The sequence below is a fragment of the Labrus bergylta genome, chromosome 14, assembly GCF_963930695.1.
Source record: "Labrus bergylta chromosome 14, fLabBer1.1, whole genome shotgun sequence".
Lineage (NCBI taxonomy): Eukaryota > Metazoa > Chordata > Actinopteri > Labriformes > Labridae > Labrus > Labrus bergylta.
In genome coordinates, this window is record NC_089208.1 from 16,057,030 (window position 1) to 16,070,997 (window position 13,968).

The 13,968-nt window shown below is 36.1% G+C and overlaps 2 protein-coding genes across 5 annotated transcripts in view; one reads left to right on the plus strand and one right to left on the minus strand.

Annotated features, from left to right (window-relative positions):
- The window catches only part of LOC109987309 (organic cation/carnitine transporter 2), a 96,641-nt gene that overhangs the window by 37,633 nt on the left and 45,040 nt on the right, over positions 1-13,968 (plus strand). For 2 of the 3 annotated variants that reach the window (XM_065962900.1, XM_065962901.1), the window contains exon 2: positions 4,165-4,239. The gene's annotated coding sequence lies outside the window, so the exon portion shown is untranslated. Of the gene's footprint in view, positions 1-4,164; positions 4,240-8,322; positions 8,448-13,968 lie in introns of those variants that run through there. The other variant, XM_065962902.1, reaches the window with a different exon arrangement.
- LOC110004223 (uncharacterized) lies at positions 9,424-12,887 on the minus strand. 2 transcript variants are annotated; one of them, XM_029282716.2, is made up of 6 exons: positions 12,303-12,887; positions 12,055-12,116; positions 11,457-11,780; positions 10,389-10,724; positions 9,904-10,032; positions 9,424-9,666 (listed from the first exon to the last, which is right to left on the minus strand). In XM_029282716.2, the coding sequence occupies exons 2-6, from the start codon at positions 12,107-12,109 to the stop codon at positions 9,590-9,592; spliced, it is 921 nt and encodes a 306-aa protein (XP_029138549.2). In that variant the 5' UTR covers positions 12,110-12,116; positions 12,303-12,887; the 3' UTR covers positions 9,424-9,589. The 2 variants fall into 2 exon arrangements, with proteins under 2 accessions (XP_029138549.2, XP_029138550.2); XM_029282717.2 differs by having other exon boundaries at positions 11,677-11,780; positions 12,303-12,674.

Sequence of the window (13,968 nt, forward strand, 5' to 3'; positions counted from 1 at the left end):
GTTCCAAACAATACACATTAAGCTTCCAGCCAGCTGACCCTTTAAGCTGGTGGTAACATGTTTAAGACTGTGTTCGTCTTGTGTAGTTCTAGTCTCTGTCAGAGATTGTATGTTAACTCTACTGCTGTTCAGGAACTGGCTGTTGTCTCTTGTCTGCATGAGTAAGTTTCCGTCTAAAGTCAGACGGAACTCCACTCCATCTCCCTCAGAGGAGCAGCTGATGTTGATCTGTTCTGACGAACACATCTGAGAAACAGCTGGCTTTGACACTGGAGCTGGAAGACAAACAAAAAGAAACATGTTAAGTACCTACAGTACAAAGTACAGGGCAGAATAACCTAAACTTTTTATCCTTTTTGGAGCTATAGCTTTTTTAAATTCCTATTTTAATGGTTAAACTAACTCCTGAAAAAAATCTTTTAAGCTGCATAAATATTTTGTGACTATTTTTTTATATAAAGACAGGAGCAAGAAACCAAATGGGTTAATTATCGGCCAATCTACATCCTCCCTGTTATGAAACATTTTTGGAGAGGGCTGTAACAATACATTAACACACTACCTGGAAAAAATAACTTTATGCACCCATTACAATTTTGGTTCAGACCAAAATCATCGACAGAAAGTTCTAATTGTTACCTTCTGGAAATTTTATTTATGTATGGACAAAGGTCTCACTAGACTTTAATAAGCATTTGATCCTGTAAATCATAGCATTCTCATTTCCAAACTTCAAATGTTATTCTCCGTATTCTCTCTACTGGATGTTATTTAAAGAGTTCCGAAACCATAAAGAGTCAGCTAACTAACTAAAAAATGTTTCACCTGTCCGTCATTATTCTCCGTCTCTCTTTCCCTTCTCAAACCATAATAAAGTCCAGGAATAATTGTTATAGACATAACAGTTAAAAAGTATTTGCATATTTTTTCTTGACAATGACCATTGCCATTGTTTAATAACTTAAAGACATATCAGTGTCAGACACTTAAATACAATTCAACTTACCTTCAATTTCTACGTGCACATTTACTTTTCTTATTAAAGTCCCATTTCCACTATATTCTTCCAACATGTAGTCTCCGGAGTGTGTCTTCAATGCTTTTCCCAATTCAAATCTTCCCTTGGTGAAAAGTTCAGTCTGATTGCCATATTCCTCCTGTGGCGTCTCTATCTGATTTTTTTTACATTTTAAAATAATACGTGTCTTGTCTTTCGTCAACCTTACATCTCTATCTGCAGTGTTTGGCAGGTGAAAAATCAGCAGTTGTCCCACCGCTCCATAACATTGCTGAGTTCCAGTAGCTTCAGTGAAATTACATTCAATAGAGCCTGAAATCAACAAACAAAAAATCTTAAACAATAGTGTCTTACTTCAGTTGCAAAACTTTGTAAAACAAGAAGGTTAAAGCATTTTGTCATTAAATCCAAATGTTTTAAATGTATATAGCTGCCTTAGTCATACTGTATACTTTAATTTAACCAGTAACTTGATGGCTAAATGATTAACTATTAAACTAGACTTCTAAATTCATTACTATGGCAAACTTTTTTTCTCTTTGATCAAATATTAAAACATTTTTTAGAGAATAACAGACTTTAACACAGAACTGCCACCAGATACGTGTGCATTGCATGTCTGCTCCACTCGGGTACGGCTCTGTGCTCCCTCGCCAGTCGACACTCGCAGGCAGCTTTATCAGAGAGCCTCACTGAGCAGCGCCGACGGACAGTTGGAGTCCTGAGACCAAGGAGTTACTGCCGTATTTACAGTATCATGCAGAACAGCGTGAGATAATATGATATACAGTATGTCATAAAAAACTGTATAAAAACCCTTATTAAACATAAGGTCATTGTGTTGAAATTGATGCGCCTTAATCCGGCACAAATAGAAGCCTTGCAGAAGACTCTGGACTGCTGGAGCCGGGACAGAGCTGAGACGCACACACATTGACTAAAGTAAAAAGCTATCAGCTCTGCTGCCGTGGCGGAGCGGAGACAGACAGAACACGCATCTGGTGGATTTAGCAGTAACACATTTTAAAACTGTAGTGTACCTTGTGCCAGAGCTGTTGCTGCCAGAGCTGTGATGATCACGTAGAAGTGTTTCATTTTCTTTCTGTTGTATAATATACATTTAATGTAATTAAAATTCTACTTTTAATTATCAAATTATTGAGACAGTTGCACATCAAATCTAAAATGAAATGTTACAGTGAAGTTTGTCGATTGCATTGAGTTTTTGAACTATTTTAGAAATGGAAAAATAAACCTCCTCAGATTTAAGAGTTCTTCATACATTTTGAATAATAAAAATGTAGTAAACCTACCCGCTTTCTTTCACCAATCTCTAAGCTAAAAAATATTTCAATCATATGTTGTGATATACTCGCTTCACACAGGTGTGATGTCTCACGCTGAGGTTATTTTAGATTGACCGTTTTTTTGACTGAGGGCTGGTGAAAACTCTTCTCGTCTTCTTGTGATCTCATATGATTCAAGGAAGTGTTTTTAAAAGTGCTTACCCACAAAATATGTAGGCAGCAACAATAAACCAATGTCTATAATCGGCCATAGCTCTTCTTCTGGTTGTCGGTACACCAACCAAAGGTCTTTAGTTTGATATTTCACACATATACTAAATTATACTGTGCATGTAGTATTGTTTAGCAATAATGTCACACGGTATTTATTGAAGTAGCTGTTTAACCTTTGAGGTCATACATTTAGATGCTGGTTACTCTTAACAGCCACATGTGCATAAATGGCTCAAAATATATATTTTTTAAAAATGGCTTTTATTTCTGATATGCCAACATGAATTAAACACTTTATGTACCTATAAGTTCCAAGTTACAAAAAAGCAGTGTTGTAGTCTAGTCCCCAAGTCCGGGGAGTCACCAAAGAAAAGTCAGAGTCCTACCTCAACCTGAGTCCTCAAGGTTGAGTATGAGCTAAGTTTCAAGACAGGCTTTAGCGCATTGGTTCTCAAACTTTTTAGACTGCGTACCACCGCCGAAAATATAAAAAATAAAAAAAGTACCACCATTATGGTAGATGTTAAAATACATTGTAGGCCTATTTCAACACACATTTCATGCAAGAGGCAAATTAATTAAAAGAATATTATTTATTATTGACTGCTGGCAGCCACACTGTAGGACTACTAAGGGCTAGTGCTAGAACTTGCACACACAAAAATGCAGAACATTAAAAATGACAATTGGAAATATTTAGTCTCCAGTGTTTCCCACACAAACACGATACCTGGGCCCAAGTATATTTCCGACCTGTTCTCATTTAATTTTCATTTATTCATAAAATTGCTGCGTGCCTGAGAGAGAGAGAGAGAGCTTGTGAGAGTGCAGGCGTGCACTCTGCAGGCTTGGTGCAAACAACGCCGCTTTATTATAAGTCTCTGCGTTCAACATAGCAAAACTGCCTTTTTAAAAAAAATGCCTCTCAACTCCTACGGAGCGTTAAGACATCAAAACAGAGCAGAATCACATCAGCTTCAGAGCTACAGAGAGAGAGATAGAGATAGAGGGAGGGGGAGCGATAAGGTCCCCCTCCCGCTGTCCGTACATGTCTCAAAACTGAAGCTTCTCCTGGCTCCGTTTTAAAAATGTTAATGTACAGCTGCTTGCTGCGGATTGTGTGCTGAACTTCAATAAATAACAGAATATCTGTTAATGTAGGTCTACAGCTGCTTGCTGTTGTTTCAGTCTTGAACTATAACGGAATATCAAGTGGAACTTTTCAAAACGCGAGGTGTTCTCCTGTTGTTGTTTATGTCTGTGTTTGAGCATAAATTGAGCAGATTAAAGTTGTTTTTTGCAAAAACTAGATTAATTTAGAGGGAAAACACATTTGAAATACAACCCAATAGATACAAGACAGATAATATAAGAGTATGACAAAAAAACAAAAAATTGGCGTTTTATGCTGAACATGTTTTTTTTTATATTGTGGAGATCAAACTATGGTATGCGTACCACCGGTGGTACGCATACCATAGTTTGAGAACCACTGCACTACAGTGTACGCTGAGGAGTATTTAATGATGTGAGAGTGAGTAGTTGATACAGAAAACCACACTCCCAGAGTCCTCACCCATTGCACTTTGTTAAACCTTCTTCATCATCTCCCTCTTTCTTCCTCAGTTCCTCCTTCTGCTCAAAGAGGGACTTTTTCTTCCTGAAGCTGAAGCGACAAGGCCTTGTTGACGCTGTAAACGGGTGAGTTGGTTATGTAAGTGATAAGTAATCTCATGAAAACGGACGTTGGCCAATAAAGGGATGCGGCATCCCTGTCACTAGACTAAATGTTGCGATAAAATAAATCTGAACAATCAAAATCCTAGTAAGGGGACACCAGAAGAAAGTGTCCATGTCTAAATGACCAATAATACATGATTCTTAAAAATACACTATGTAGATTCAGCCGCCAGGGAGCTGTCAATCAATACTTCAATAACAAAAGATGATGTCGAGGCTGGCGGGGAATCATGGGAGATTTAGCTTGCATCTTTTACCCCCCAATACATGACGTTTTTATCAAAACAGCAAATACAGCAACAGCACGACGGCTTTCAGGAGGAATACCTGCTTCCTCATGTAGCGGGCTTTGACGTAACATCCAGTGTTTCCACGGTAACGATAAACATTCTGTGTCATGGCGGCTCATCATGGTGGCCGCCTCGACAAAACACGTCCTGTTACAACAGGGGTGGGCAACTGGCGGCCTCGGGGCCACATGCAGCCCCCATCAACCCTCAACGTGGCCCTCAGGTCAATTTTTAAATATCAATTAATTGGAAACAAGAAGAAAACATTCCAAAATCTGCCATGAAAAACAGAAATATGTCCATCAAAATATTTGATCACTGGTATATGTTGAGTTAAATTTGAGACATAATTGACTGTAATCGTTTTTGTATCCTACAATGTGGCCCTCTGGCAGTGAGAATTAAATGAATGTGGCCCTTGCTGTGACCAAAGTTGCCCATCCCTGCGTTACAACTATAAAATTACAGATTTCTCTGGCTTTGATTACTGTTGGAAATATTTGAGGTAAGTACCCAACAAAAAAATATATATTTGGTAACACTTTATATTAAGGTGCTTGTAATAAGCTGTAATTAATAGGTAGTAAGTCACTTATTAGACGTTATAAGACCTTATTAGATTCTTATTAACACAAATAAGGCTATATTAGTGTTAATAGAGACATAATTAAAACCTTTATGTCTTATAAGACACTTATAGGCTCTTGTTAGAAACTTATTAACAGTTTATATACCGCCATAAACATTAATAAGATGTTTATTAACATTTATAAGACTTTATAAGGAACTATAAATCCTTATAAAGATTAATTAATACTTAATTATGCACTTATTAAGAGTTAATAAAGCTCCTCTGCAGGTACTGGATCTAAAGTGGGAACACTACTCATAAAGATTAAACCCTAACCCTTAACTCTTAATAAGTGCATAATAAAGTATTTATTAATCTTTATAAGTAGTGTTCCCACTTTAGATCCAGTAACTGCAGAGGAGCTTTATTAGCTCTTAATAAGTGCATAATAAAGTATTTGTTATAAGGATTTATATTTCCTTATAAAGTCTTATAAATGTTAATAAACATCTTATTAATGTTTATGGCGGTATATAAACTGTTGATAAGTTTCTAATAAGAGCCTTTAAGTTTCTTATAAGACATAATAAAGGTTTTAATTATGCCTCTATTAACACTTATATAGACTTATTTGTTACGGATCGAGAAAACCAAGAGGAGGAACCAGATGCAGAATCAACAGAAACTATTTATTCTTCAAAAAAGACAAACAAAAACTTACTTCCAAAATCCAAACACGAGGAAAAACAAGGAGCCACAGGTAAACTGACACACGACAACCGACACCAACAAACACATACAATGAACTGACACAGAAGGGAAGAAACACAGAGACAAACTAGACACAGGGGTAATCAAACACAGGTGAGACTAATGACACAGGTGAAGACAATGAGGGCAATCACAATGGAAGGAAACACACAGAGGAAGGAATGAACACAAGACAAGAAACACTGAGGACAACTACAAAATAAATACATTAAACACTGAAGACACACAGAACTCAAGAATGAACAAAACACACTAGAACATAAAGAAACACTGAAAAACAAAACAAAAAATGACCAAATCATGACATTATTTGTGTTAATAAACATCTTATTAATGTTTATGGCGGTATATAAACTATTAATAAGTTTCTAATAAGAGCCTATAAGTGTCTTATAAGACATAATAAAGGTTTTAATTATGCCTATATTAACACTTATATAGTCTTATTTGTGTTAATATGAATCTAATAAGATCTCTATATAATAACGTCTTATAAGTGACTTATCACCTATTAATTACAGCTTATTACAAGCACCTAATATAAAGTGTTACCATATATTTAACATGGGTTTAGTCAATTTTTTAATAAATTTAGATATTTTAGTGTCAACATTGTCATACAATTCTACATATTGTACGTTTAAGAAGACTTATTGTACACTTGTCATCCCTGTCATTGCTTATCTTGTTATAATCAAAGCCACTTACAGACATTGAAAAACATGTTCAATTTTAAAGATAGGAAAACAACTTTTTATAAACGTAGTAATACAATTTAAATGTCTTACTCCTGAAGAACGACTAAAGGGTCTTTTCTTTCTGGGCAACAAGCAGAAGAATAACATTAAAAAAACAAAGTTATGGCAAAAAGAGGATGAAATGTCATTTTCAATACCATACACCTTTGTGCTTCCTAAATGAGGAAATATACATTTAATGTATACCCATAAATATCAGACTTTGTATCGACATTCCAACAGTTAAAAAAACTGCTTCTACCAAAAAATGAAAGCACATACATATGTGATTACAAACTTGAATGCCAGTATACCCAATTGCATCATTGTTTGAACAGATTAAATGCATTGACATTTGTTGAAGCAAGTCAGTATTGGTATTTTTTTTGGCCAAAACTCATATTAGGGCTTAATGTAGTTGGCTTTTAATGACTTTTTAAGGCTGATGTTGGGAGAGTTTTGATACATGACGAGAGGAAAATGCTGTTGTTCATCTTAAGTCAAATCAGAAAACTGTATTGTTGAAGCCTGTGTTGAGGAAAGTGTTTTACGGCACATTATTGCCTCCTTGTGGTCAATAGCTGAAAACCATTTTTTTTAATAACACCACTGTACCATTAGTTTCTTTCCTGTCCACATTTAAAAACAAGAAATAACACAATATGGGTGCCTATGATTCTTTTTCAGGTAACTATATCCCTTAATTTTTACTAGTATCATATCAAAGTTAAAAAAAAACATGACAGGTCTAGTCAATTTAAATTAATTTAGATATTTCAGTGTAAACATTCTACATATTGTACCTTTAAAGCCCCCAAGTGGTATGTGAAGCAGAGTTTAAATTATGCACATTGAGATCAACATCTTATGGATCAGGATGACAGTTCATGAATAACAGCTTGTGCAACAAATGTTAAATAGATTTATTTTATTTTCATGATAATTTACTGAAGCAACGGCTGTTGGCTCCATCTTGTGGTCGTCAAGATTCCTACATTGCTTGTTGTGTGTACATAAGAAAGACTTTAGTAATTTAGTAAGCACCTGCAAGAACAGAATAGATCCACTAGATGTCATGAGTGAGCAACACTTTTCAAAGCTCTGCAAATGGAACTCAACAGAAGAATAAAATGAACAGAGATAAACATTTATTATACAAAACATCACTGTATAGAATCTATCAGCTACTTTACAAAGCATATTGACCCTACATGGTCCGACCCTCAAATAATGACTAGTCTCATTGCTAAATCTTATACCCACTACTAAAACAGTGTTTTGTTTTCTTTACTTAAGGACACCATATGATTCTTCAAAAAATATTCACAGTACTGCACAAAGTAAATCTTGTGAAGTTGAGACAAAAATTAAGCAAGCACATCGTCTCTCATATGCAGCCTCCAAAATGATCACATGAGGTGCATCACCATGTGCCTAAAATAACACCAACAGAAACTGTTGCAACTTTCAAGAGTTACTGCAGCCTTATTCTATAAAGAAACCGGCAACTGAAGGATTTATTTATAGCTGTGATGAGTGTTCTTCATATGACCACTGTTTCCGCTATATGCATCTATTAGCGGAGGTGCATCACTGCTGAAATTTGACCTACACTTTTTTTTTACGAGAGGAGAAAGTAAATGAAATGAGAGAGGAGGGGACAGGGCTCCATCTTATCTCTTTAGAAACTAACGTTATATTAATTTGCTTTATGGAATATAATATGACCACCGCTGCTGACTTTGTTTAGAGAGAGAGGAAAGGGGAAATGAAAGGAGAGGAGACAGGTGGAGAGTAGAGGTAAGGGGCTTTTTTTCTCCTTTATTTTTTTTTTAAATAACTCACAAAGTTAGAAACTGACCAAATTGCTAAACGTGTAAACGTAAGGGATGGCGTGTGTATCTGAGTATATTTCCGACCATTTTATTAAATTTTTCATTTATTCATAAAATTGCTGCGTGCACAAGAGAGCGTGACAGAGTGCTCAGAAATCACACCTCTAATGCGAGCATGATAATAGACAAATATGCCTATCTCTTTCAGTACCCCCCCCCCCCCCCCCCCCCCCATATGCTCATACATGGCTCCTGCGAGTGTGCAACTAGAACTCTATCTCTCATACTCTGAAGTGAAACCCCTGTTGCTGAGGATGTTAAAAAGAAAAGAAGCCTTGTTCTCCTTTACAATAATTCACTAGGCTACATGTTTACAATCGGGGATGCAAAGTCATTCACATGTGAAACATTTAAGATAAATTGGAGGGCCAGTGGCATTAAATTATGCCAGAGGCCGCCAAATTTGGGCTTTAATGATCAAAATTCCTGCCGGGACTCCCAAAGGGGGCTACGAAAACCCGCTTGCTGGCTACTTCGCATCTGGTGGAAAGCCTTGAGAAGATGCATTTGAGGCACAGATCTTTAGGATTTTACTAATTTGGTTATGTGATTTTACTCTATGGGGTGTTGTTGATAGAAGGTAAATCATTCATTTGCACGCACTTAAGACATTGTTCCACTTCACCTCCGCTGCTACAACTCCATCCTAGAGTAAACACTGATGACTCAAGGCTTCATTGTGAGTTCACCTTACAATTGATAGTTATACTGACAGTATGCTGCTTATGGTCTTCTTGTGATTTGTGGTGGAGTTCAGGAAGTAGTTAAATATTTTGGACAAGGCTTGTCTGACACATACTTTTTTTTGCTAATTATAAACGGAGGTTATGACAGTTTTAAGAACGCTGTAGTCGGCTTAAACATTATGCACAGTGACTTACTGCATAATTTGTGTCTTTAATAAACAGTACATCCTATGGCAGAGTTAACATACGGTGTGAATTGATTGAATTAAATCACTTTTTAATTTAAAACACTTTTTTAAGAGCAATAATCTGAAAAAGAGAAAATCAGAGAGGCCTCTTATGAACAACAAATTATTTCCCTTTAAAATGTTGTCATTGTGTTTTGTCCGATTCTTACGTCTGTGTAGACAATTTCCTCTTCAGGGTTCTCTGTGACATCTAAAGAGAGAGGAGAAATGGGAGGGCTTTTGATTAGTAAATGAACTCAGAGGACATCATGTCTACTTTTTAAACTTTTTTTTAAAGGAAGTCTTTACAAAATCATTCCCATGGCATGATATCAAACTAATGTAGAGCAAATACAACATTAATTCAAGTAATGATAACCTTACTTAATGTCCTTATAGTCCTCATTTAGAAAGATGAGGACATGAGAAAACAAAATCTTTGGCTCACCCTCATTAACAGCCGAGGGTGTCGGGATGTTATGGAGAAAGATAAAACCACAGCTCAGAGCCACGAGGAGGACAACCAAAAAGCTTGCTATGACAGCCACAGCCACAGCAGGGAACATGAATTTAAGAACTAAGAAATCAAAATAATGATCAAACAAAATTAGATGATGGCATTTACATTACAAACAGTTTAAGCGGTTATGTAGTTATCATTGAAAGCAAAATTTCACCACTGTATCAGAAGTTTCTCCCCACCCTTAAGGAATGAATCATGTCAATCACATCAATGTGTGATTAAATATAACTATTGTATATAACTACTAACTGAGCTAAACCAGCACCCCATGTTCTTCAAACTTGTTGTCAAATAAAAGTTAATAACTGAATGTTTTAATACAATAATTTTATATTTGATTGGTTTTAATTAGACAAAGTAAAAAAAAACAGTCAAAATGTGAATTGTAGTTTTAGAGTTAACCACTGTACCTTGCAGACTGGGCACTGTGCAGATTTTCAGTTGAATAACTGTTTCTTCTTTGCTGACATTGTTCCAAACAATACACATTAAGCTTCCAGCCAGCTGACCCTTTAAGCTGATGGTAACATGTTTAAGACTGGGTTCGTCTTGTGTAGTTCTAGTCTCTGTCAGAGATTGTATGTTAACTCTACTGCTGTTCAGGAACTGGCTGTTGTCTCTTGTCTGCATGAGTAAGTTTCCGTCTAAAGTCAGACGGAACTCCACTCCATCTCCCTCAGAGGAGCAGCCGATGTTGATCTGTTCTGACGAACACGTCTGAGAAACAGCTGGCTTTGACACTGGAGCTGGAAGACAAACAAAAAGAAACATGTTAAGTACCTACAGTACAAAATACAGGGCAGAATAACCTAAACTTTTTATCCTTTTTGGAGCTATAGCTTTTTTAAATTCCTATTTTAATTGTTAAACTAACTCCTGAAAAAAATCTTTTAAGCTGCATAAATAGATTGTAACTATTTTATTATATAAAGACAGGAGCAAGAAACCAAATGGGTTAATTATCGGCCAATCAACATCCTCCCTGTTATGAAACGTTTTTGGAGAGGGCTGTAACAATACATTAACACACTACCTGGAAAAAATAACTTTATGCACCCATTACAATTTGGGTTCAGACCATAAATCATCTACAGAAAGTTCTAATTGTTACCTTCTGGAAATGTTATTTATGTATGGACAAAGGTCTCCCTAGACTTTAATAAGCATTTGATCCTGTAAATCATAGCATTCTCACTTCCAAACTTCAAATGTTATTCTCTGTATTCTCTCTACTGGATGTTATTTAAAGAGTTCCGAAATCATAAAAAGTCAACTAACTAAATAAAAAATGTTTTACCTGTCCGTCATTATTCTCCGTCTCTCTTTCCCTTCTCAAACCATAATAAAGTCCAGGAATAATTGTTATAGACATAACAGTTAAAAACTATTTGCATATTTTTTCTTGACAATGACCATTGCCATTGTTTAATAACTTAAAGACATATCAGTGTCAGACACTTAAATACAATTCAACTTACCTTCAATTTCTACGTGCACATTTACTTTTCTTATTAAAGTCCCATTTCCACTATATTCTTCCAACATGTAGTCTCCAGAGTGTGTCTTCAATGCTTTTCCCAATTCAAATCTTCCCTTGGTGAAAAGTTCAGTCTGATTGCCATATTCCTCATGTGGCGTCTCTATCTTATTTTTTTTACATTTTAAAATAATACGTGTCTTGTCTTTCGTCAACCTTACATCTGTATCTGCAGTGTTTGGCAGGTGAAAAATCAGCAGTTGTCCCACCGCTCCGTAACATTGCTGAGTTCCAGTAGCTTCAGTGAAATTACATTCAATAGAGCCTGAAATCAACAAACAAAAAATCTTAAACAATAGTGTCTTACTTCAGTTGCAAAACTTTGTAAAACAAGAAGGTTAAAGCATTTTGTCATTAAATCCAAATATGTTTTAAATGTATATAGCTGCCTTAGTCATACTGGAGCCGGGACAGAGCTGAGACGCACACACATTGACTAAAGTAAAAAGCTATCAGCTCTGCTGCCGTGGCGGAGCGGAGACGGACAGAACACGCATCTGGTGGATTTAGCAGTAACACATTTTAAAACTGTAGTGTACCTTGTGCCAGAGCTGTTGCTGCCAGAGCTGTGATGATCACGTAGAAGTGTTTCATTTTCTTTCTGTTGTATAATATACATTTAATGTAATTAAAATTCTACTTTTAATTATCAAATTATTGAGACAGTTGCACATCAAATCTAAAAATAAAATGTCAGAGTTACAGTAATTTAGAAATGGAAAAAGAAGACATCCTCAGATTTAAGAATTCTTCATACAATTGAATAATAAAAATGTAGTAAACCTACCCGCTTTCTTTCACCAATCTCAGCTCAAAAATGTTTCAATCATATGTCGTGATATACTCACAGAGGTGTGATGTCTCACGCTGAGGTTATTTTAGACTGACCGTTTTTTTGACTGAGGGCTGGTGAAAACTCTTCTCGTCTTCTTCTTGTGATCTCATATGATTTAATGTATGAGGAAGTGTTTTTAAAAGTGCTTACTCACAAATTGCCAGTTAACAAAATACAAAGAACATTTTAAATATGAGATTACTTAGTTTTTCAATTGTGAAGCAGTGTCTGACCAGTCGGCCATAGCTCTTCTTCTGGTTGTCGGTACACCAACCAAAGTTCTTTGGTTTGATATTTCACACATATACTTAATTATACTGTGCATGTAGTAACTATTGTTAGCAATATTATTTAGCAATAATGTCACACGGTATTTATTGAAGTAGCTGTTTAACCTTTGAGGTCATACATTTAGATGCTGGTTACTCTTAACAGCCACATGCGCATAAATGGCTTAGAATTTATTTTTTTAAATAATGAGTTTTATTTCTAATATGCCAACATGAATTAAACACTTTATGTACCTATAAGTTCCAAGTTACAAAAAAGCAGTGTTGTAGTCTAGTCCCCAAGTCCGGGGAGTCACCAAAGAAAAGTCAGAGTCCTACCTCAACCTGAGTCCTCAAGGTTGAGTATGAGCCAAGTTTCAAGACAGGCTTTAGTTTAGCGCATTAATTTATCGATCTTTGATGTTAAATGCTTCTGAGCCGAGCTATAACTATTTGTGTGGTCATGGTCATACTGTACCGCTGTATGAGAGAGTGTGATATTGTTAAAAAAGGGTTGGGCGATATGGACATATCGATATCGATAATTATCATGATAATTGTCAAATCATTTATTCTTTAAGATTTAAAGGCTGATTTTTGCTTCTGAGTGAAAGTTGAAGAAACCACATGATTAACTATGGTTTAATTATTCTTTATTGTCAGAACATGACAAACTGTAATTAAACAGAGACATTTCACCATCATAAGCGCAGTGCACAGAGCTGGAAAACGCTGATTTCACCGTTTGCTGCTGGGGAGTCACACTTACTGGCCTGGTGTTTACTGTGGGTCCACACCCTGTTTATATTTTTTTACAATATGGTCCACACTAACACTTGTTTGGGACGTTTGTTGATTTCTTTCTCTCTGTGTTCTAACGGTTGATATTCTTTCAAACACTGGGAAATGTTAGTGGTGTTGCCCGTTTTAGCTGCACTTGTCTTCGGCACAGTTAACAGAGCATGTTACTCGTTTTTGTCGGACTGTAAATAGCCAAACTATCTCCAAACTCCTGAAATGGAGCGGCCTTTCTTGTCGTCTCGTCGACGATGTTTTCTCCTACTTTGAGCTGGTAGGCTCAGCGTTTTCTTAGGTGTGGCTATCGCTCAGATCCTCATTTCAGCTGTGTTTCCATTCCGCTCCAGACGTCTCTAAGCCTACCCATATCCCTGCAACATGATTGGCTGTTCATCGACTTTTTGTTCTTTTCTTTAATGTCAGGTGGCAACAAGCCCCCCCCCCCTTTTCCCAGTGGTGTGATAGTGTAATCACGTGTTTAAATCTATCAACCTTTTATTGAACATTTTTTATATTTATATTAGGAAAAATCATATTGCGATGATTATCAT